The sequence below is a fragment of the Mastigoproctus giganteus genome, chromosome 1, assembly GCF_048544385.1.
Source record: "Mastigoproctus giganteus isolate SK-2022 chromosome 1, ASM4854438v1, whole genome shotgun sequence".
Classification (NCBI taxonomy): domain Eukaryota; kingdom Metazoa; phylum Arthropoda; class Arachnida; order Uropygi; family Thelyphonidae; genus Mastigoproctus; species Mastigoproctus giganteus.
The window spans coordinates 45,418,165-45,443,567 of NC_143575.1; the positions used below are offsets into that span (position 1 = coordinate 45,418,165).

Consider the following 25,403-nt stretch of genomic DNA (forward strand, 5'->3'; position numbering starts at 1 on the left):
GAAAGGTCATTCAGGGAATGACCACCGCATATCCCGGAGCAATATGGCCTTAGTTGCTAATGCTCCTAAAAACCAAATAACAAACAAACTACTGTATGCAAGATTACAGCATTCATCTTGTAAAAGTAAGTTAATTAACCATTTCGACAACTCAGGAGAGTGAAATTTTTAAAGTCATTTGGTGACTAGAGCTTCTTTTGGTAAAAAGTAGTGAATGACACTGATTGCAAAGTTCTGTTGCTTTACGATACTAACAAATCTTCGTTATTGGCCTTGAGTGTCAGCTATAAGTATATTACAAAATATAGGGACTTTTTTTTTTTTTTTGTGTTCATCTTCATCCAAGTAGTTTACATTTAATGTCTCTGAAAGTGGTATTTTGGAGCTAAGTAGCAAAGTGAGTCAGGACTGAAATTGTGGTAGCACACTCTTTTCAAGTGGATTGTGATTCAAGTCTACATGACATTTAAATATGATTAATGATTTATTTGTGATTTAGTGGTAGTAGTGGCATGTGATGCAAGAAAGCAAGTGTATGAGCTTATCCAGCATCGGCCAAATAAATAAAAAAAAAATCACACCATTCCCTCCAAATGCCTGTCCAGTTCTTCCTTAAATTTATTTAACCTATCAACTTCCACAACAGTAGATGGAAGTTTATTCCAGCAGTTAACCACCCACTGGCTAAAGGCAAATTTCTGCACATCTATTCTACATCTGTCTTTTCTTAATTTGAATTTATGTCCCCTTAGATTCATAATCTGAACAAGTGGAAGGATCCCATCAGAATTCAGTGTGCTCAACCCATTCAAGGCCTTATACACCTCAGTCAGATCACTGCGCAGGTGCCTAGTCTCCAGCCACTGCAGAATTTAAGCCTCCCTTGGTAACAGGATCCCTTGATTCCCCTCACCAATCTTGTTGCCCTTCTCTGTACATGCTCAAGCAAATCTACATCCTTCCTAAAATGAAGCCTCCAGACCTGTATGCAGTACTCAAAACATGGCCTGACCATTGCCTTATACAGAGGGACAATCACCTCCTTTTCACTGCTAGCAGAATTCCTATATATCATTGACAAAACACAATGACCTGCCCTGGCAGCCTGTCTGCATTGTTCAGAGAACTTCATATCTGCCTGCACAATTACCCCCAGGTCCTGTTCATTCTCTACCACTGTCAGTGTAGTACCACAGAGTTGGTACGTTGCTCTGGGGTTGTTGTTTCCCATATGTAGTACTTTACATTTGTCAATGTTAAACTTTATTTGCCACCTCTCAGCAGACACCTCCATAGCCAGGTGGGAAGGAGCAGCAGTGTGTAGCACACGCTTCTTGATTAGACTGGGTTCTAGCCCGTCACCACCAAATACGGAGGATGCGGAAAGGTCAGGGAATGACCACTGCACATTCTGGAGCAATATGGCCTTAGTTGCTAATGCTCCTAAAAACCAAATAATAACTTGCCACCTCTCAGCCCATCTGCTCAACCTTTCCAGATCCTGTTGCAGCAGCATAGCATCAGTAGTGTCCTTAACAACCCTGCCAACCTTTGTATCGTCTGCAAACTTGGGCATTAAGTTTGATATACCATCATCAATATCATTTATAAATACAGAAAACAATAATGGACCCAACACTGAACCCCGATGGACACCACTAATAACATTAGTCCATGATGAGCAGTGTCCATTGATTACCACTCTGTCTTCTCCCCTTCAACCACCCCTTTATCCATAGCAGCAATTTGCTTCCAGTGCCACACTGCTCCAATTTGTGCAGCAGTCTTCCATGTGCAACAGTACCAAAAGACTTTCTAAGATCCAAATATATAATATCAAAATTATTCCCTGCATCCAATTCTTTTGCGACTGCATCATAGTATCCAATCAAATTGGTCAGGCAAGACTTTCCCTTAACAGACCCATGCTGTGTTTGAGCTATAATTGAAGTCTTGTCTAGATGATCCTGCAGTGCTTCTTTAACAAGTGCCTCCATTAATTTTCCTGGAACAGAAGTTATACTGACAGGTCTATAATTACTTTTGTCTGCCTTTGACCCTCCTTTGTGAATTGGGGTCACATTTGCACATCTCCAGTCTATGGGTACCCCCTCTGAGTCCAAGGAAGCTCTCATAATTATGGCTAAGGGTTTGCTTCCTTCCTTTGCTGCCTCCTTTAATATAACTGGATAGATCCTATCCACCCCAGGTGCCATTCTTGTGTTTATCTTCAACAATTTCTCCTCCACTTTACTCTCAGTTATTACAAGATTATCTAGCTTACTGCCAGAGTTGAAAACACCTCTGGCATTCCCCTTTGTGAATATTTCCTCATGTGTGAATGTCGATGCAAAATATTTATTTAGTTTGTTAGCTACCTGAGCAGGATCATCAACAGTTGAACCATCAATATCAAGTGGACCAATCTGATTCATCCCTTTCCTACTAGAGTTTACATAAGTAAAGAATTCTTTGCTGTTTTTCTTTGCATCATTTGCGAAAGATTTCTCGTAATCTGCCTTCGCCTGCCTAACCTCCTTTGTAACTTGGTTACATATCAGCTTATATCTATCATAGGCTTCTGTGTCACATGTTAATTTATATGTATCCCATGCATTTTTCTTCTCTGCCATATGTCTCCTTAGTTCATCTGACATCCATTTAGGCCTAAACATTGAACAGTATTTCTTAATTGGTATGTAAAGCCTAGTAGCTTCCAAGATAAGTTCTTTGAATGCTTCCCATTTTGAATTTGCTGTTGGTAACATCAGTTGTTCCCACTATAGAATTTAAGTACTGTCTCAGACAATCGTAGTCGCCTTTACGAAAGCAAAAACCCTTTTCTTTACCCCTGATGGTAGTTACCTCTTTGAGTAAATCCCACTTCAGCACAGTGTAATCACTGCTACCTAGTGGTTCCTTTATCTGCAGATTCTTAATGCATGAAGAATCACTACTGATAATCAAATCAAGAGTATTACTCCCTCTAGTTGCCTCCCAAACATGCTGATATAGAAAACAATCATCCAATAAATCCACAAAAGCCTTGCTACTGTGAGTGACCAACCCACAAATTCCAGTCAATATCTGGGAAATTAAAATCCCCCATTATAAGACTCTCTGATTTACTGGCCCACTCTATTTCCCTGTACAGTTTCTTATTGTACTCATCAGAGTCATTAGGCCTATAGCACACTCGTACTCTCAATTTTAATCTCCCAATGCTTATATCACACCAAACTGACTCGACACTGCACTATACAGCGATGTCAACTGGCTTCACTTCCTTGGATTTTATGTGTTTGTTAACTAATAGCATAACCCCTCCTCCCTTCTATCCTTTCTGTAGACGTTGTTCTCCCCAAATTCCAGTTCTGCATTCCTTATATCTGTGTGACACTACATCTCTGATATCCTAACAATATCTGCCTTTGATCTTTTGAGCAATATCTCAAATTCATCAAATTTGTTTACCAAACTCCTAGCATTGGTGTACACGCAAGTATACAAGCACCTGTTCCTATTCTTAGCTACCCTAACGGCGCCTCCGTAGCCAGGTGGGAAGGAGCAGCAGTGCGTAGCACACATTTCTTGATTAGACCGGGGTTCGAGCCCGTCTCCACCAAATATGAAGGATGCGGAAAGGTCAGGGAATGACCACCGCATATCCCGGAGCAATATGGCCTTAATTGCTAATGCTCCTAAAAACCAAAAACAACAGCTACCCTAACACAATCCATGTGCTTATTTGTACCGCAATGACTCCCAGCAGTCTCTGAAATATCCTACATTTTGTTTTCCAGGCTGCTGCTCATTCCAATAGAAGCAGTGCAAGAATCACTTTCACCTCTGCCAGTGGCTACTGTTAATCTATTAGTCCTTGTATCCCCCCCCAAAGCTAGCAGTTTTCCGACCCACCTAACACTGCCTCGATAGCATCAGGAAATATTCTTGCACCCTTTCTATTTAAGTGTATCCCATCCCTATAGAAGCAGTCTCTCCTGTTAACAAGTACAGACCAGGCTGAAAATAAATTCTACTCCTTGAGCCTTGCACAATCTTTCCAGAGCCGAATTGATCGACAAGACTCTCATAATATACTCCCTCCTATCATGTCTGGGCAGAATTGCAGACACTTTCAATTTCAACCCTAATTCACGACTTTTTTTCAACAGTGACCTGTACTTGTTAAAGTATAGGTCACTGTTGCTGCAGTCTAGTCTAGATGATCCTGCAATGCATCTTTAACCAGTGACTCCATTATTTTGCCCGAAACAGAAGTTAAACTAACTGGTCTGTAATTACTCCTGTCACCCTTCGATCCCCCTTTGTGAATTGGGGATACATTTGCACATCTCCAATCCGTGGGGACCTCTTCCGAGTCCAAGGATGTTCTCATAATTATGGGGCTAAGGGTTTGCTTAGTTACTTTTCCGCTTCCTTTAATATAACTTGATAGATGCCATCCACCCCAGATGCCTTTCTTATGTTCAACTTCAACAATTTCTCCTCCACTTTGCTCTCAGTTATTACAAAATCATTAAGCACACTGCTACAATTTGATAACCATCTGGCATTTTCCTTCCTTGACTTCTCTTGTGTGAATGTAGAAGCAAAATACTCATTTGGTTTGTTTGCTATCTGAGCAGGATCATCAACAGTCGAACCATCGATATCAAATGGACCAATCAGATTCATCCCCTTCCTTTTAGAGTTTATATAAGTAAAGAAGTCCTTACTGTTTTTCTTAGCATCCTTTGCCAAAGATTTCTCGTAATCTGCCTTTGCCTGCCTAACCTCCTTTGTGACTTGATTATATCTACCATAGGCTTCTGTGTCGCGTGATAATTTATATCCATGCCATGCATTTTTCTTCTCTGTCAGGAGTGTCATTAGTTCGTTTGATAACCATTTAGGCCTAAACCTTGAACATTATTTCTTAATAGGTATGAAACTTTTAGTAGCTTTCACAATTAATTCCTTGAATGCTTCCCACTTAGAATTTGCTGTTGGTAACATCATCAGTTGATCCCACTGTACAGAATTTAAAGACTGTCTGAAGGCACTGTACTCGCCTTTACGGAAGCAAAACTCCTTTCCTTTACACCTGATGGTAATTATATCTTTAAGTAAATCCCACATCAGTACACTGTGCTCACTGCCACCTAGTGGTTCCTTTATCTGCAAATTCTTAATATGCGAATGATCACTGCTGATAACCAGATCAAGAGTATTACCCTCTCTGGTTTCCTCTTGAACATGCTGCTGCAGAAAACAGTCATCCAATAAATCCACAGAAGTCTTACTAGTGTTTGAGTGACCAACCCACAAGTTCCAGTCAATATCTGAGAGGTTCAAAACCCCCTTTTTTAAGATATTCTGATTTAGTAGCCCACTCTATTTCTCTATACAATTGTTCATTGTACTCATTCGAGTCATTAGGCCTATAACACACTCCTACTCTTATTTTTGCTTTTGCAGTGCATATGTCATACCAAACTGACTCAACAGTGCACTGTTCATCTCTATCAACTGGATGCACTACTTTTGATTTTATGTTTTTCTTAATTAACAGCATAACACCTCCTCCCTTCCTATCCTTTCTGTACACATTGTACTCCCCAAATTCCAATTCTGCATTCCTAATATCTGTGTGACAGTCTTTGATATCCCAACAATATCCACCACCTTTGATGTCTTGACCAACACTTCAAATTCATCAAATTTATTTACTATTCTTCTAGCCTTGGTATACATGCACCTATTCTTATTCTTAGTTATCCTAACACATCCCATATACCCACTTCTTTCACGATGACTGCCATTAATCCCTGAAACCCCAGCACCCTTCTCTCCAGGCCGCTGCTTACTCTAATAGAAGTAATGCAAGAATCGCCTTCACCTCTGCCTGCAGCTACTTTTAACCTTTTAGTCTGTGAATCCCCCCCCCCAAGCTAGCAGTTTTCCGACCCACCTAACACTGTCTCGATGGCATCAGCAAATATTCTTGCACATTTTCTATTTAAATGTATCCCATCTCTGTAGAAGCAATCTCTCCTGTTAACAAGCACAGACAATGCTGAAAAAAATTCTACTCCTTGAGCCTTGCAGATTCCTTCCAGGGCCGAATTGATTGACAAGGCTCTCCTCATGTACTCCCTTCTATCGTGTCTGGCAATATTGCACACACTTTCAAATTTAACCCTAACTCACGACTTTTTTGCAACATTGACCTATACTTGTTAAGTAAATCTGCAGATCTGCTACTCTTAATGTCATTGGTGTCAACGACATTATTAACATTAACGATATAAGACAAGACAGAGTTTTAGGAGGAATTGAAATCAACTAAGTTGTCTCTTTCCCACTGGAGAATTACCTTGAGATTGGCATTTAAGGAATTGGTAGCGGATATTCGAGAAGTTGTAGCTGATTGAGCAGGGCAAGATTTTCAAAATGGAAAGCAGGATGCAATGTGCTATCATCGGCAAAACTATGGATAGGATTTCCAGTCAACAGAAGAAGGATATTAATATACAAGAGGAAAAGAGTGGGGGGGAAAGAACTGAACCTTGGGGACACCAGCATTAGTGAAGAAGTTAGAAGACAGAGAGCCATCTACCATCACCCTCAGTGAGCGATCAGAGAGAAAACTGGAATTACAATTACAAAATAGTTGGCAAACCATGAGATGGAAGCTTGTTTAGAAGTCCTTTATGCCAGACACAATCGAAAGCCTTTGAGATGTTAAGAGCAACTGTTTGTGTTTCACCGAACTTTTCCATTGAATTTGTCCATAAATGGGTAACATAAGCCAGCAAATCACCAATGAATCGACACTGATGGAATCCATACTGGCGATCATCGATCAGATGGAAGGTTTCTAGGTGGTTTAAGAGTTGTCCATTAGTTGATTTCTCCATTACTTTAGAAAGAGTAGGTGTAATTGCAATGGGATGATAATTGGATGGGAGGGTCTTGTCACCCTTTTTAGGAATTGGCTGGATATGAACAAATTTCCAAGCAGAAGAAAAACATCTTTGGAATAAGAAAGTGAAAAAAGGCGGCAAAGAACAGGAGTAATTTCAGGACACAGGTTTTCAGAACAAGTGGAGAAATACCATCAGGACCTGGAGCTTTCTTGCATTGAGATTCGTCAAAATCCTTCTGACATCCTTTTGATGGAAGATCACAGGAGGCATTGAATGGAGTGTGTTGGGAATGGTGGGAGGTGTTTTACCAAGATCATTAATACATGAGTTGGAAGTAAAATGGGATGCTAGCAGGTCAGCTTTATCCTTGGCTGAAGTAACAAGAGGTGGGAGCTGAGATGGGTATAGGCTGGAAGTTAGAACTGCGTTCCTCAAACCATTCCTGCACAACAGGTGCCCGATGGCTCTGCACATTGTCATCTTGGAACACACCATCCAAGATGAAGAGTAACATAGCGGGGTGTACACATTCAGCAAGCAGTTTCAAATAGTGGAGACCAGTAATATGTTATTCCACATGCACCAAGGGTCCAAGTTCCTGCTAGTGCAACATGCCCCACACCGTACAACCGCCTCCATCGGCCTGCACTTTTGATACCATGCATTATGGATCAAGTGCCTCATGTTGTTGACACCAAATCCATACATGACTATCCACAGTGTGGAGTAAATAACGTGGCTCATCCAATTAGAATACCTTCTTCCAGTCTTCTTATGTCCAACTTGCATGTTCTTTCACCAAGCGAGTCTTTTAAGCCGATGAACTTTGGTTAGGAGAAAATACCGTAGGGGTCGTCTGCTGGTATAGCCCATATTTGCGAGCATGTGACGCATGGTCGTGCCAGATATTGTCCCAGGTTGGCTCATGTTGTATCGGGTAGTCAACCTTCAACAGTGCTGTGCCTGTACGAGCCGTCAGACCTGGCACTCACCTATAACATCAACCTGCATCAAAACTGGAAAGGTCAGTGTAAACTGACCTTTGCAGTTTTGTCGTTGGGTCGTTGTTTGACCATTTTGTGCCAGTCCTTGTAAACTTTAACTACGGCAGATCTCGAACATCCCACCAGTTCATCCGTTTGGGAAATCAAGGCACCAGCTCGTCGAGCACCCACAATCTGTCCTTTATCAAAGTCTGATAAATCCTTCCTTTTACCCATCATGCTCGGAATTTTATTACCTGCTGAACCACTGACACCTTATCTATGCTACGTAGGTCAACTAACTCTGCACTCTCGTACCTCACTTGGTCATCAGGTCGCATTCAGTTTTCATAGGGTGGTCATAATTCAGTGATTACTCGGTGTATAATAACTTTATTTATCATCAATTTGTTATACAAAGAACAAATAATTTGAAATATGTATACAATTATTTATACTAATCGTATCGAAAATAAGTAATGTTCTATAACGAAATTTGTTGTGATTCTATCAGTATATTTTTTAAGAAAATATACATATTACTTGATACCTTCTGAATGTTTCACAGACCCTCTGGAACTGGTTTACAGACCTCAGTTTGGCAAATGCTGATCTAGATTAGCAGTTCCCAACCTTTCTTGACTTTATCTTCAAACAGGCCTATGGGGCTGGGAAATTCCATACTGCAATAATTAAAGACAAACACCAGCCAAGGAATAAAAAATTTTTACTATAAAAATAATAAAACAATGTGATACACTATTGGAAGACTAAAATATTACAATAAATTACGATAAAATAAACTACAACAAAATGTTAAAAATATACCGAAGCAATAAAATTATCTAAAATAAACTGGATTAAAAGCGATAAAACCTGAAGCTTTCAGAGACTGCTGTCTCCTTTTTCAACAGTATACTATTACTGCAATGACACATCCTTAAGTAGCAGACCCATAGCACTCATGCACGTGGTCCATTAGACACATGATCGGCATTCCCTACGCGCGCGTCGGAAACGGAAGTGGCTCGGGAGCGGTCAAACAGAACCAGTCATCCCGTCTGAGGACAATCGCCTCAAATAGGGGGTGTAAAAGGGTCCCCCTGTCCCTGTTAATAGTATTACGACTGAATGAACCAATTCACAAGCTCTCGAGCCACTTGCGTTCCCAAAATCCATGGGCACGGTCCGTAATGACCGTGTCCTCGGGGGAGATCGGATGCTGCTTCTCCCAGAAATGCTCTGCCACAGCAGACCTCGCATAATTTGCAGTCTTAATAGCGGTCATGTGTTCCCCCAGACGGTCTTTTAAACGTCGCCCCGTCTCCCCCACATAACACTCCTCACAATCCGGGCACTTAATCTCATAGACCACACTACTAGTATAGTCCTGGGCTACGGGATCTTTAACTTGAGACACTGTGTGCAATCTCCATCCTGGAAGTTGCACACAGCGGGTTTGACACTCTCACAGTGCCCGTACAATGCATTCTGAAAGGCCCGGATAGTAAGGAATGTACGCGGTAGCCACAGGGGCAGGCGACTCCCTATGATTGGACTCTACCCTATAAATATATTTGTCCAAGACCCTCTGGGGGTACCCACACTTCCTGAGATCTGCCGTGACTCTGCAAATTTCCATTTCCTTATCCTCGGGAGTACTACAGTGGATCCCCACGCTATTCAACAACGCCCTGGCTACACTATTCTTATGATGATAAGCCTGTGCCAAGCTGTAATGAACATACTGGCCACTGCACATAGGCTTTCTATAAATCGTTGTCTTAATTCTAGACCCATCTCTGCTAATCAGGACATCCAGAAAAGGGAGGGACCCAGCTTTTTCCACCTCTTGAGGTGAATTGTATAAATGGGGAGAAGCTGTTAAGTAAACCGAGCACCTCATTTCCTTCCCCTTTTTTAAAATGGTGAACGTATCGTCCATTTATAGAAAGCCTATGTGCTGTGGCCAGTATGTTCATTATAGCCCGGCACAGGCTTATCATCATAAGAATAGTGTAGCCAGGGCGTTGTTGAATAGGGTGGGGACCCACTGTAGTACTCCCGAGTATAAGGAAATGGAAATTTGCAGAGTCATGGCAGACCTCGGGAAGTGTGGGTACCCTCAGAGGGTCTTGGACAAATATATTTATAGGGTAGAGTCCAATCGTAGGGAGTCGCCTGACCCTGTGGCTACCGCATGCATTCCTTACCATCCGGGCCTTTCAGGGCACTGCGGGAGTGTCAGACCCGCTGTGTGCAACTTCCGGTACGGAGATTGCACACAGTGATGTCTCAAGTTAAAGATCCCGTAGCCCAGGACTATACTAGTAGTGTGGTCTATGAGATTAAGTGCCCGGATTGTGAGGAGTGTTATGTGGGGGAGACGGGGCGACGTTTAAAAGACCGTCTGGGGGAACACATGACCGCTATTAAGACTGCAAATTATGCGAGGTCTGCTGTGGCAGAGCATTTCTGGGAGAAGCAGCATCCGATCTCCCCCGAGGACACGGTCATTACGGACCGTGCCCATGGATTTTGGGAACGCAAGTGGCTCGAGAGCTTGTGAATTGGTTCATTCAGTCGTAATACTATTAACAGGGACAGGGGGACACATTTACACCCCCTGTTTGAGGCGGTTGTCCTCAGACGGGATGACCGGTTCTGTTTGACACACTCCCGAGCCACTTCAGTTTCCGATGCGCGCATGGGGAATGCCGACCATGTGTCTGATGGACCACATGCATGAGTGCCATGGGTCTGCTACTTAAGGATGTGTCATTGCAGTAATAGTATACTGTTGAAGAAGGAGACAGCAGTCTCTGAAAGCTTCAGGTTTTATCGCTTTTAATCCAGTTTATTTTAGATAATTTTATTGCTTCGGTATATTTTTAACGTTTTGTCGTAGTTTATTTTATCGTAATTTATTGTAATATTTTAGTCTTCCGATAGTGTATCACATTGTTTTATTATTTTTATAGTAAAAATTTTTTATTCCTTGGCTGGTGTTTATCTTTAATTATTGCAGTACTTTCTTGACTTGCGAACCCCTTTCAACACAATATTTTTAATGCGAACCACTAAGCCTATATTCTCTGAAATTATTATTAATATCATTATTAGCCATATGGTGCAAGGAAGCCTGAGGCTTATGCTGCACCAGCCAAAAAAAAATAAATAAATAAAAAATCCAGAGAGAGAGAGAGGGGTAGAAAGGAATCATCAAGAAAGAGAAGAATGATGATATGCTCAGGACCCTGGGTGTGCCAAGCCCATACTCACCAGATGTGAACCCCTGTGGTTGTCATATAATAATACTGAATTTTTATTATACAATATTTGTAGTACTATGTTTTTATAAGTGACATTGCATAATAATAAAAACTATTATTAAGTATTAAGAAGAAGAACCCTTTATTGTTCAATAAAGATACAATGCATGCCTGCCCCGGCCAGGGGCTTGACAAGGTTATGGAGTAATATAAAAACATTTATGACAAAATAGATGAGAATTAAACCATGACATTAAATTAAATTAAAATGGCCTTAAATTAAATTTAAAATTATTATATTAAAAATATAATAAAATTATATTTTAATTATATAAAATTAAATTAAAATATATTTTTTATACTTTGTAAAGTTATATTAATCAGTCCAAACTACATTTTGAACAGGCTAAGAGTAGAACTTGCTTCTTGTCCAAATGGTAGCAGAGCATTCCGGTCTTTTGCCAAAGCAATTTTTACCCATCTCTGTTTTCACTTCTGTCAAAACCAGACGGTTCTGTTGCCACATCAGATAGAGAATAAACTGACCTGCTAGCATCCTATTTTTCTTCCAGAACTCATGTATTGATGATTTTGGTAATAAATTCACCTCAAACTGTTTTCGGTACACTCCATTCAGTGCCTCCTGTGGTCTTCCATCAAAAGGACGTCAGAGGGATTTTGATGAATCTGATGTAAGAAAGCTCCAGGTCCTGATGATATTTCTCCACTTGTTCTCAAAACCTGTGCCCCCTGAACTTACTCCTGTTTTGTGTCGGCTTTTTTCACTTTTTATTTCAAAGGTGTTTTCCCTTCTGCTTGGAAATTTGTTCATATCCAGCCATTTTCTAAAAAGGGTAACAAATCCCTCCCATCAAATAATCGTCCCATTGCACTTTTACCATTACTCTTTCTAAAGTAATGTTAAAATCAATTAACAGCCAACTCTTAAACTATCTGGAAATCTTTCATCTTATCAACAATTGCCAGTATCGACTACATCAATGTCATTCCACTGGTGATATTCTGGCTTATGTTATCCATCTATGAACAAATTCAGTGGAAACATTTGGTGAAACTCGAGCCATTGCTCTTGACATTTCAAAGGCTTTCGATCGTGTTTAGCCTAAAGGTCTTCTAAATAAGCTTCCATCCTATGAGTTGCCAGCTATTTTTGTAATTGGGTATCCAGTATTCTCTCTGACCTCTTACTGTGGGTGATGGTAGACGGCTCTCTGTATTCTAACTTCTGCACTCTTGCTGGTGTTCCCCAAGGTTTCTTCTTTCTCCCACTCTTTTCCTCTTGTATATTAATGACCTTCTTCCATTGACTGGAAATCTTTCCATAGTTTTGCCGATGATAGCACATTGCATTCCACTTTCCATTTCGAGTAACTTTGTCCTGCTAAATCAGCTTCAATTTCTCGAGTATCCACTGCCAAATCCTTAAATGCTGATCTCCAGTGGGGCAAAGATAACTTAATTTCAAACCTTCTAAAATTCAGTCCTGTCTTGTATCTCCCAAAAAAGATTCTTCTGCTCCTATGCTTATCTTTGACTACGCTCTGATTTCTAGGCAAGATTTTGGGAATTACCCTGACTTATGTATTTGCAATGTGCTTTATACCTCTTGGTATAAAAGCACGTTACAAATATTGCTTCGCTGACTGGGCTAGCCAGGTAGGTAAAGTGCCTGCCTGGCAACCCAAAGGTCGCAGGTTTGATTCCCACCTCGGGCTTGGATCACAGCAATATGGCCATAGAAGCTGATGCGCCAACAACTAACAAAAAAAAAAAAAAAAAAAACTGGGTTTTCTCTTTCATTCTCGGCATTACTTCTCTTCCAAACGGTTGAGTCTGTACAAATCACAAATCCGGCATACAATGGAATATTGTTCTCACATCTGGGGTGATGCCTCAAAAACCTCTCTCAGGATTTTAGATTCCATTCAGAAGAGGGCAATTAGGTTTATTAATGTCTCATCTGAAACAGAGTCTCTCTCCACTCTCTGTCTCATAGACTTTGTTTCTGTTGCATGCCTTTTCTATAGATACTTTCATGGGCATTGTTCTTCTGAAATGGCTTCTACAATTCCCCTCTCTCTCTCTCTCTCTCTCTCTTCTCTCTCTCTCTCTCTCTCTCTCTCTCTCTCTCTCTCTCTCTCTCTCTCTCTCTCTCTCTCTCTCTCTCTCTCTCTGTCTCTCTCTCTCGCTCGCTCTCTCAAAGCAGTCTGAATACGTGCCACAACCAGTCAACATTCCTTTTACTGTCCAATTTCAGTCCCACAGAACCAACTTTTCTTCTTCCTCATTTATTCATTCAACTTCTGTTTTATTGAACAACCTTCCTTCATATGTATTTCCTGAAAATTATAATCTACAGAAGTTCAAGTCAACAAGTATCTTCTTTCATCTTTTCAACCTTCAACCCATGCATGGTACTAAGTACTGTAGGTTCTAAAAAAAAAGCACCTATACATCACAATGATCATTGAGAATGGAAAAAAAATTAGTGTGTGGAAAACATACTTAACATTTTATACTGTAAGATACTCAAGTAATTATATGGAATTGTGTGAGATGTGGTTTCTTTCTTTGGCAATTCTTTACTTTTTTTATTTAATTTTATTTTAGTTTATTGGTTATCATTAGTAATATTTTTTAGTTTTCAATAATATACCTATGTAAATCTAATCAGATGCCATTACAGAATTTTTAGTGCGAACCACCAGTTGGGAACAGCTGATCTAGATGATACTATATAATTTGCACAGATTGCTTAATTGGCTAAAACTACAATTGCCATTCACAATGAGGGAAGTGGCTGTGTCTACTCCCATCTTCCCCTTCTCCAGCCCCATTCTCAAACTGCAAATACTCACTATTTTTTCTTAATTATGTATTCTATTTTTTTTTTATTTTAGGTACTATATTTTATCTTCATATACATCAAATCTTCCTATCCTTGGACATGCCACATCATGGCTAAGTAGTTATCCATAAAAATTGGTGCACTATGGCTATAGTTGCTGATGCACCTAATAAATCCCTAAACCAACCAACCAACCAATCCATAAAAATTCAAATCAAATTCCATATTTATGTTTAAATTTTGGTTATCTTGAAGGGGTCTGGATATGAATATACACACTGTAAAAATAATTTTAATAAACAGTAAAAAATAAAATGTAGATGATTTTGTCTGTGACCATAAGCTTCATAAATTATACAGTACTTTTGAATTTCCTGCAATGAATGCAATCCTAAAAAGTTGGCATTCTTTTAAGCTGCAATTTTTAGGGAACTGTTAATGATGTTCTTTCAGTTTTGTTGTACTGAAAGATTTCATTGTTAGTGTCAATTCAATTTCTAATTCTGTAGCACAGAGTTAACTTCATAATCAGAAGTGCAAATTGGCCTTTGATACTAATATGCAATATAATAATGTCATGAATAGAGGTAATTCAGAAACCTATTTTTTTTATACTTTTCATATCTGGCAGCACAATATTGTGGGAAAGGGAGGCTAATCATATGTTTTAGGCAAATGTATACAATTTATAAAGGTGTCATTAGTGGAGTGGTGCTGTGTATAATTCAAATTACATAATAAGAATATGATACACACCTGTTAATTTACCAAATAATGTTTCTTAGGAAAAATAAACTAATAAAATAGTTACTTTATGAGTTACTATATTGATTCATAGTATTATGTATTGAATTATTTACATTCAAAAACTGCAAGCAAAAATTACTGAAGACAACACTCTTATTGTGAGTAACCTATGGGTACCCAACCCAGTGCAGTCCTTGCTCTTTTTTCTATATAAAATTGTAAATGACATTTTAAGAAATGCATATTAGAAAGAGTGCTTTTCTTGATTGAATATAGTGTAGTGTAGTATATTGTAATTTTAGCGAATTTTCTGTAAGTTAAGACTTTAGCCTTAAAACTCTTTCCAGTATCAATCAAGTATTTGAAGTATTGATGGCTATTTTAGGAGTTCTACGGTATGTGAACTAAGTGAGTGGAGATTGTTCATTTGTGTCTCCAGAACTACTTGAAAGGTGTTCTTCTCCATAGAGGGAACATTTATGCTTCTGTTTCACCTGAACATTTGATCACTTAAGAGCATATGAATACCTCAGAATCTTAATAAAGTTAAATATGGACATAATTAGCTACTTTTTTGTGAAGACATAAAGGCTCTGTGTATGTAGTTCTATTGCTTCTCTGTCTTCTGAATTAGTTTCTATAATTCTCTCTCACAAACCAGTCCAAACACAAACCATAACCAGTCAACATTCTTTTACTTTCAAACTCACAGAACCAACTTTTCTTCTTCCTTATATATTCCTTCAACTTCCATTTTCTGGAACATCCTTTCTTTGCAAGCATTTCCTGACAGTTACAATGTACATAAATTAAAGCCTAATGTCAACAAGTATCTTCTTTCATCTTCTCAACTTTCAACCCATGCACAGTACTGAATACTGTAGGTTCTAATACTTTTCATGTTTATGGTTTTCATTAGTAAAATAAAACAAAATATATTCCTTGAAATTGATTAGCGTAGTTGATATACAGTGCAACAGTTAACAATGTCTGCATTTTTTGGCTGTGTGGATTAGATCTTGCAATGTGCTAACCAGTGATCATGAAAAACAAAATTATGGTTACTTAATGATCCTTTGTCATAATTATCATTTCCCTTTATAAGTAATATTACATATTATACATTTCTTGTATGTATGTTTAAGTGAATTTCTGAAGAATACTTAATTAGCTTTTATTATTTAGTTTTTCCAGCAGCTCTTTTTTACTATTAGCAGATATCAGTAATAAATAAACTTGATTTATTCATCCTTTTACACTGTAGAATCATTTCGACCTCCAATATTTAGAACAGGACCAGATAAGGATGGCTTCAGTTTGGGCAGATATGCCAACTTTATTGAAATATTTGGAGATGATAAGAAAAGGTGGTTACTTCCGTTTTACACTAGGTAAGTAGATTTCATTGAAAGTATATTTTAATATGAATGTTTGTTTAGACATTCATATTAAATAGATCCAGGACTAGCAGCATAAAAATGAAAATGCCAGCTATTTTCCCCATTAAAGTATTCCTTCTACTTCTACTACTCTGATTTTTAATTTTCCATTCAATTTAGTAGGCGTGTTCCAAAAATTAAATCATATTAGTATTGGCAGCATGATTCAAGGATACAAAGATTATGCAGTGTTAGTCAAATAAATTAAAAAAAACCCACCTAATTTCTCCATTCCTTCCAATAATTTGTCCAAATATTCTATAAATTTCTTCCAACAGTTGATTACATTTTTTTTTTCTGAATGCAAATTTCCGTTCATCTATTCAGCAGTATTCCTTTCCCAATTGAAATTTAGGCACATTTGTCTCTTTCATTTGAGAAAGAGTAAAGATGCCATAGGGATTTAGTTTACTTAACCCCTTTTAAAGCTTTATATTCATCAGTTAGGTCACCACGCAGATAATTTCTAGACAGCAATTTGCAAAACTCCTTTCTTGGTAAGGATATTCTTATCAGGTCTTGGTGCTTTTATTTGTACCCTTTCAATGACCTGTCATTTTCTAAAATGAGGTTTTCAAATCTGTATGCATTTCTCAAGATGTGACTTGCCCATTGCCTTATCAATACCTCTTTATCTCTGTTAGCAAAGTTCCCATATATTATTAACAGAATCCCATGGGCTGTTTGAGCAGCTTGTTTGCACGCCTGCTCAGAGAATGCTCTGTTGGAATGTACAGTTAACCCTAGGTCTTTTTCATATTCCACTACCATAAGTTTAATACTGCCCAGAAGGTATGTTATTTTTGGATTACTGCTACTCAAATGCATTACCTTGCATTTATCACTGTTAAGCCTCAGTTGGAATTTTACAGCCCATCTGCTTATATTGATTATGTAGATCCTTTTGAGGTAGGATCTTTATAAACTAAGTTAATGACAGAAGTAATCAGGGTATACTGTCCTGATTTTGGTCATTAACTACTATAGACACCTTTGTATCATCAGCAAACTTAAACATCATACTTGAAATACAAGTACATCAGCATCATCAATAGATATTAAAAATAGTAAGGGGAAGGCCCCTCCGCCCTGACCTGTCAGAAACCCCACATCACATTAGTTCTTAAAGAGCAGTGGCCATTTATAACCTCACTTTGTGTCGTACCACATAGCTATCCCTTTATCTGTAGGTAACTTTCCCTAATGCTGGATTCCTCCAATTTATAGGACAGTCATATATGGTACCAGACTTCACTGAAATCTAAATATATGATATCAAGATAATTGTTTGCATCCAATTCCTTTTTAACAACCTCATAGTAGCTAACCAGATTGGCGAGGCATCATCTCCCTTTAACAAATCCATGCACTAATTTCCTTATGGCTCCATTCCTATCAAGCTGATAGGAGTGGAGCCATAATGCAAGATCTGATATTGCATTACTTCTTTAATTATTGATTCTATTATTTTCCCTGTCACTGAGGCCAAACCTACAGGTCTGTGGTTACCCACTTCACTCTTTGAACTACCCTTGTGAATAGGATACGTTTTCACATTTCCAATCTGCGGTTACTTGTCCCGAATCTAAAGATACTCATTATGATGGCTAAAGATTTAATTACCTCTTTTGCGACTTCTTTTAATAAAATTGGATAGATTCCATCATCCCAGGCATTTGTTTGCTTTTGGCTGCATATATCTTATTCTGTTATCAGAAAATCATTTAATGGTATTCTAATAGCAGAATTATCTATGCAATCTATCCATTATTATATAGAGTCAATAGATATTAGATAGATTTCTAGCTAACCTCATTTCTGAAAACTTCAAATGTGAACATAGATGCAAAATATTTATTCAGTTCATCAGCAACCTGTGCAGGATCATCAACAGTTTGACCATTCATATCCAGTGAATCAATGTGATTCATCTCTTTCTATTGTTAACATACACAAAGATTACCTTGCTGCATTTCTTTGCATCCTTAGCTAAAGACTTCTCATTATGGCTTAGCCTGTGTAATTCCTTGAGTAACTTGATTACACACTAATTTTGCACTTACAGTATGACTATGTTCCCTGACAATTTATCATCCCATGCTTTTCCTTTTCCCCCTTTTTTTTTTTTTTTTTTTTGCCTGTTGCTGAGCTCTTCAGTTCATCTGATATATATTGTGGTCTAAATCTTGATTAATATCTTTTAGTTGGTATAAAACACTTAGTGGCTTCTATGATTACTTCTCTGAGCACTTTACTTCCCATTTGTTATTTGCATTTTTCAATGTCATGCTGACTGTGTCTTATCTAAAAGCATCCTTTCTGTACACATTATAATCGCCATATTGAAATTCTGCATTCCAGTATGACACCATGAGTGACACCATGTTTCTATTATATGTATAATGTGTGCATTTGATGACTTAACCAATAATACTTCAAACCACAAAAACATTGTATTCATGTACTATATTCCTAGCATTAAAGCAAGTAAATGTGTGATTCTTTAATTTTATGATTCTTACACAACCCATAATTTCCTGAAAAGCAGAAGGGAGAGAATTACACAGCCTTCTGCTTGTCAAAATGGAAGTAATGCAGGAATCAATTTAACCTCTGCTTTTAAACTAATAGGCTTTGTATCCCTCCAAACTAACAGTTTTTCCAACCCACCTAACACTGCCTTGATAGAATCAGCATATATTCTTGCATCCCTTCTATTTAAGTGTATCCCATCCATGAAAAAACAGTTCCATCTGTTAACAAATACTTGCCATACTGAGAAAAATTCTAGTCCATGAGACTTATGCAGGCTCTCCATGCCGAATTGATTGACAAGGCTCCTTCCTGTCATGTCAAAATTCCAGACACTTTCAAATTCAGCTCTGTCATAGTTTTTTTTTTTTCTCAACATCACTTTACACTTGTTAAGTAAAGCCTCAGAATGCCTATTTTTAACATCATTACTACCAACATATACAATAATATCACCTTTTATGAACTTAAAGGATAATTGTTCTTCAGTATCACCAACTTCCCCCTAGCAGTCATAGCCTGGTCCAATTCCACTTATGCTTATTGCATAAAATATTCCCCATTTCCCTGACAGTAGAGTCATCAAGGATAACTACCTCCCGTTGACCAGTGCAACATGCTTGTTCACCTTGCTATGTAACGAGATGCATGAGGGCAGGAGCTGATATTAAGATGGGCAGCTGGTAAACCCCTTTCAAGATTAAAGCAGTGGTATAATTGACAATCTAGTTGAAATAGTGGCAGAGTTGAACAGCTGTTTTGGAAAATTCTTTATTATTATTGAAATTGGATTGTTACTTGGGGAAATAATGAAATCAGAAAAGTGCCTATCTGAAAAGCTACTGAGACCAAGAGAGTGTAAAGCCCCAGGACATCCGCTTATACTGAAAAAGTGGAAAGCGAGTGCTATTATTCATTAGTAATGTTAATGAGACCTTTGTTAGGTGCAAGGATTATTCCTTTAAACAGAAGTGCCAACTACCCCTCTCCCCCATCCATAAGGTGGGGAGGAATAGGGAAGTTATGGGTAGTTATAAGTGAGGTGAGTTTGACTTCTGTGGTGGGTAAGACCTTAGAGTTTAGGATTAAAGATGCAGTGCAGGAGAATCTCAACAAGAATTGCTTATTAAATAGATCTCAGCATGGTTTTGTGAAGGGAAGTTCTTGCCTGACAAATCTGGTGAATTACTCTGACTTGCATCAAACTGCTTTATAACTTAAACAGTTATAAAGCAGTTTGATGCAAGAAACAACTTTGACATTATATATATATGTGGATTTCAGTAAAACTTTCCTCTCATGAGGAATTGACTAATAGTCAATTCTTGTGAGAGGTTATTGTATAAATATTATATACAACATAGGACTATTGTATAAATTAACATAGCATATTACAGGGAAGGTCTGTTGATGGATTAGGGGTTCATTAAAGGACAGGAAATAGGTCATAAATGGTTATTCCTCAGAGTGGATTGGATAAGAAAATGGTGTCCTTCGGTGATTAGTGCTTGGACTTTTTTTTTTTTTTCTTATTTTCCTAAATGGTGATGATGGAATAGAGGGGAAACTGTTAGAACAGCTCCCAACTTTAAGGTTGGGTTGAGTGATTAATGATGAGAATTAGACTCTACTGCTTCAAAAGGATTTTGGACTAATTGCAAGTATGGTCTGAAAATGGCAGCCAAAATTAATCATGACCATATTTCACATTTTGAATATTGTATTCAGATCTGGAGGCTCACCTAAAGAAAGATTTAGAATTTCTAGAGAAGGTGCTGAGAATTAGATTGGTTAAGAGTACTGTTCATTATTCCTCTGAGGAACAGCTTGGAAAGATGTTTGCAGAATTAACAACTAGATGAATTAGAGGGGATTTGATTGAAGTGTGTAAGGCCTTAAGGGGCAATAGTAAAATTAATGTGGGAAGAATATTCTCATTGGTTGAGTGAGGCAGACCTGAAACACACAGCTATAAAATCTTGTAACAGAAATAGGCATTAGTAGTGGCATATGATGAAAGAAAGCATCAGCCAAAATAAGGAAAAACCCACTTCCCGTTCACCTCCCCATCTGCTCCAAATGTTTGTCCAGTTCTTTCTTGAATTTATTTAAGCTATCAACTTCAACAATGACACATGAACGTTTATTCCAGCAATCAACTACTTGCTGGCTTAAAGCAAATTTCCACATACCTATTCTGCAACTGTGTTTCCTCAATTTGAATTTATGCTCCTGAGTGCATAATCTGAGCAAGAGGAAGAATTCCATCAGCATTCAGCTTGCTCAAACCATTCAACACGATATACACCTCAGTCAAGATCACCTTCCAGGTGCCTAGTCTCCAGATGTTGCAATTTGCAGAACTTAAAAAGTTGTTCTTCGTAAGAGCAATCCTCTGCTCCCCTCACCATTCTCGTTGCCCTTTTCTGTGCTCGTTCAGTAGCTCTACATCTTTCCAAAAATGAACCTTACAGAATTATATGCAGTACTCAAGTTGTGCCCTGACCATTGCCTTTTATAAAGGAATAATCATCTCCATATCCCTGCTAGCAAAGTTCCAAATATATCATTGACAAGACCCCATGAGCTGCTCTGGTGGCTTGTCTTCGCTGTTGTTTTAAAAACTTCATATCTGATGGCACAATTACCCTTCAGATTTTTTTCATTCTCTACTACCCTGAGTGTAGTACCGTGAAGTTGGTACTTTACTCTGTGGCTACTGCTATCTATATGTACAACTTTGCATCTGTCATTGTTAAACTTTAGTTGCCACCTCTCAGCCCATCTGCTGAACTTTTCTAGATCCTGTTGCAGCCGCATACTGTTGTTACTGTCATTAACAACTCTACGAACCTTTGTATCATCTGTAAATGTGTACATTAAGCCTGTTATACCTTCATCAATATCATTGATAAATATAGAAAACAGCAATTGTCCCAACGCCAAACCCTGGACAACTCCAATAACATTAGTCCATGATGAAGTGTTCATTGATTACCAGTCTCTGTCTTCTCTCACTCAAGCATCTTCTTATCCATAGCAGCAACTTTCCCTTAATGCTATACTGCTCCAATTTGTACAGCAGCCTTCTATGTGCAACAGTATGAAAAGCTTTCCGTAAATCCGAGTATCTGGTATCAAAATCATTTTTTGCATCTAGTTCCTTTGTGACTACATCATAGTACCCATGCTATGTTTGAACTAGAGCTGCAGTCTTGTCTAGTTGATTCTGCATTGCTTTTTTTTTTTTTTTTTTTTTTTTGTTAGTTGTTGGCGCATTGTCTTCTGTGGCCATAATGCACCTCCCAGAGTTTCTGATCCAAGCCCAAGATGGGATTCGAACCCGCGACCTTTGGGTTGCCAGGCAGGCACTTTACCCACCTGGCTAGCCCGGTCGGCTCTGCATTGCTTTTTTAACCAGTGACTCCATTACATTCCCAAGACAAAGAAGAAGTTAAACTAACATGTCTGTAATTACTCATATCACCATTTTATCCCACTTAGTGAATTGGAGAAATATATTTGCACTTCTCCAGTCCATGGAGACCTCCCATGAATACAAGGATGCTCTCATAATCATGGCTAAGGGTTTGCTTACTTCCTTTGCTGCATCCTTTAATATAACTGGATAGATTCCATCCACCCCAGGTGTCTTTCTCATGTCTTTCTTCACTTTACTCTCATTTATTACAAAATCATTTATCTCTCAGTTAGAGCTTGATAAACTTCGGGCTTCCAGCTCTCCACAGAATTCCTCATGTGTGAATGCAAAATGGTCATTGATTTTGTCCTTCTAGAGTTTACATAAGTAAAGAAGTCTTTGTTGTTTTTCTTTGCATTCTCTGACAAAGATTTCTCGTATTGTCTTTCGCTTGCCTGAGCTTCTTTGTGACTTGATTACAGACTAGCTTATATCTACCATAGACTTCTGTGTCTCCTGATAATTTGTATGCATTCCATGCACTTTACTTTTCTGCCACAAGTCTCATCAGTTCATCTGACATCTGTTTAAGCCTAAACCTTGAACAGTATTTCTTAGTTTGTATGAAAAGTCTAGTAAGTTCCTAGATTAATTCCTTGAATGCTTCCCATTTACAATTTGCTATTGGTAACATCATCATTTGGCTCCATTGTATAGAATTTAAAAGTTGCCCGAGACCACTGCGACCTTTACGAAAGCAAAAACCCTCCCCTTTACTCCTGATGTTTAATTAATCTTTTAGTAAATTCCACATCAGCACACTATGATCACTGCCACCTAGTGGTTCCTTTATCTGTAGATTCTTAATGCACAAATAATCACTGCTGATTATCAGATCAAGAGTATTACTCCCTTCAGTTGCCTCTCACGCATGCTGCTGTAGAAAACAGTCATACAGTAAATCCACAAAAGTCTTGCTTGTGTGCGAGTGACCAATCCACAAGTTCCAGTCAATATCTGGAAAGTTAAAATCCCCCGTTATAAGATATTTTGATTTACTGTCCCATTCCCCCTCGACGTGGGCACCTGTACACGGTGAGGGGACCTTCCAGTGATGCTGCTGGTTTTCCATATTAGCATCACTGGGATCTAACACCCATACCTTGGTTCCAGGGTTATATCATTGGAATCCGGCATGTGCAGCCGTGCGCGCGACCCGTGGAATTCAGAAAGGGAGATCCTGGTGGTTGAGTTGGCCCAGCCTTAATACACCACTTTGGCCTGCTTCGACAAGATGGGTGGTCCCCGGATTGGTTCGACTGGGATCTATCGGCGGGTGGTTCTTACTGCTAGGGTTAACTGCGTTCCAATTAGTCTCCCTCCCTTTGGTCCTGGGATGGGATTAAGGCTTATTGGAAATGTGGGTATGGTGCTCCTAAGCGAACTTGGTGTCCCATTCATGTACGCAGTACCTGCTAATTCACGAGTGGGCGTCCCCTCGTAGGGTTCAGTGGTGGGTGAGGTACTTAGGGCGTCGGAAATTTTTATTTTACTCCCATGAGTATTATAAATTCTAATTCTTCTGGGGCTCTAACAAGGCCCCTACCTGATCGAGATAACTCAGAAAACACCTCTGTAAAAAAAACCAGAACTGAGGATACGCCACCATCAGCGACACCACTCTTCCTCATTCTCCATTCCACCAGAGAACAGTCAGTTGGGAAGATGTCACCCTTTTTTATCCAGAAAGGATTAAAAGGGTTGGCAGGGTCACCTAAGTCTGTAAAAAGACTGCGTTCTGGCGACATTTTGGTCGAAGCTTCTACCACAAAACAAGCGGCAAAAATCTACATCCATAGGGGGAATACCTATCACCATAACTCCCCACAAAACTGTGTGGGGGGGATGGGTTACAGTGATAGGTGAAAAGAATGATGAGTGTAGAACGTGTTGAAACACTGACTTGTATTTCTGGCAAAAAAGTGATTAGCATTTATCCACTACTACTATCCATAATGTTATTTGTTTTGTTTCATTACACAGCTTGAGACACACTTGATGGAAAGTGCCTCTGTTTGAACCCCGTCAATGGTGCAAGGAATTTTTATGGGCTTTTTTCGTGACAATGTGGCTTTGTTATTCTCAGTGGAGAGTTTTTCTGATTAAGAAGGAATTAGAGGTTGTTGGCTGAACAGGATGTTGGTAATTGGCAGAGAGTTTGGCTGCAGCCAAACCCTCTGCCAATTACAAAACCCCAGTGATTCAAATTAGGTGTATATGCACTGTTGTTCCTATTAATTTTAAACTTGTGCTGTAGATGTTACAGATTCTGACTGGTGGTGGATTTTAAATTCATTGTGTAACCTATGCACACATTTGACAGAATGTTATGTCCTTTTTGCCAGTAGTGGACTGATGATTGGCCAAATTGGGATACACAACATTTGTTAATGTCGTAGACCAGTGTTTCCCAAACTATTTTAATCACGGAACACTTTTCATCTCACAACATATTCACAGAACCCTTACGAAATACAAGTTTACAGGGAGCCAAAGAACTGTTTGCTAATATTTTATTACATATGATGCACTGTGCATCAGGAGCATCTTTATTTCCAACACATGTAAAACCTAAATTCAAATAACTGTCATCATACAATATTGTGTTTGTTTTCATCGACCACAGTTCCACTACTAGAAGTACTTTGCTTCTCGTTTTAAAGTTCCTTTTTTCAACCACAAATCCATGATCATATATTTTAATAATAATATTTCGAAATACAGTCGATTCCGGTTATTTGGGACACATCGGGACTAGTGCATTTTGTCCCGATTAAGCGGCTGCCCCAATTATCCGAAGTTTCACGTAAATAGTTAAAAATACAATTTACCCCCCCCCCCCTTTACAATTAGTTCACTATACAATCAAATCACGTTACGACGAACTCAAAATAGTAAAGTACCGTTCACTATACGATGTGCAGTAAGCGCCGGTCATTATGATCACGTTTGTGAATTGAATTTTTAATTCTATTAAACAGCGATTCTAATTAGCGAAAATAGGAGGAATATTATCCACAGGCTATAAAAGTAAAGATATATTAAGCACAAATTTACCCTTTATTACCTTACCAATTAAAAAATTAAATGATACGTGAAAATCGGAAGAATATACGTGATAATCGGAATAATTAATACGTACTGTAAT

At 38.6% G+C, this 25,403-nt stretch overlaps 1 protein-coding gene across 5 annotated transcripts in view; it reads left to right on the forward strand.

Moving 5' to 3' along the window:
- The window catches only part of LOC150090757 (palmitoyltransferase ZDHHC20-B), a 306,713-nt gene that overhangs the window by 131,325 nt on the left and 149,985 nt on the right, over positions 1 to 25,403 (forward strand). For all 5 annotated transcript variants that reach the window (XR_016547302.1, XM_090379929.1, XM_090379911.1 and 2 more), the window contains one exon: positions 16,068 to 16,194. Coding sequence is in view for 4 of the 5 variants with exons in the window: in XM_090379929.1 (XP_090236055.1) it covers positions 16,068 to 16,194 (127 nt within the window). In the remaining variant the exon portion in view is untranslated. The remainder of the gene's footprint in view (positions 1 to 16,067; positions 16,195 to 25,403) is intronic.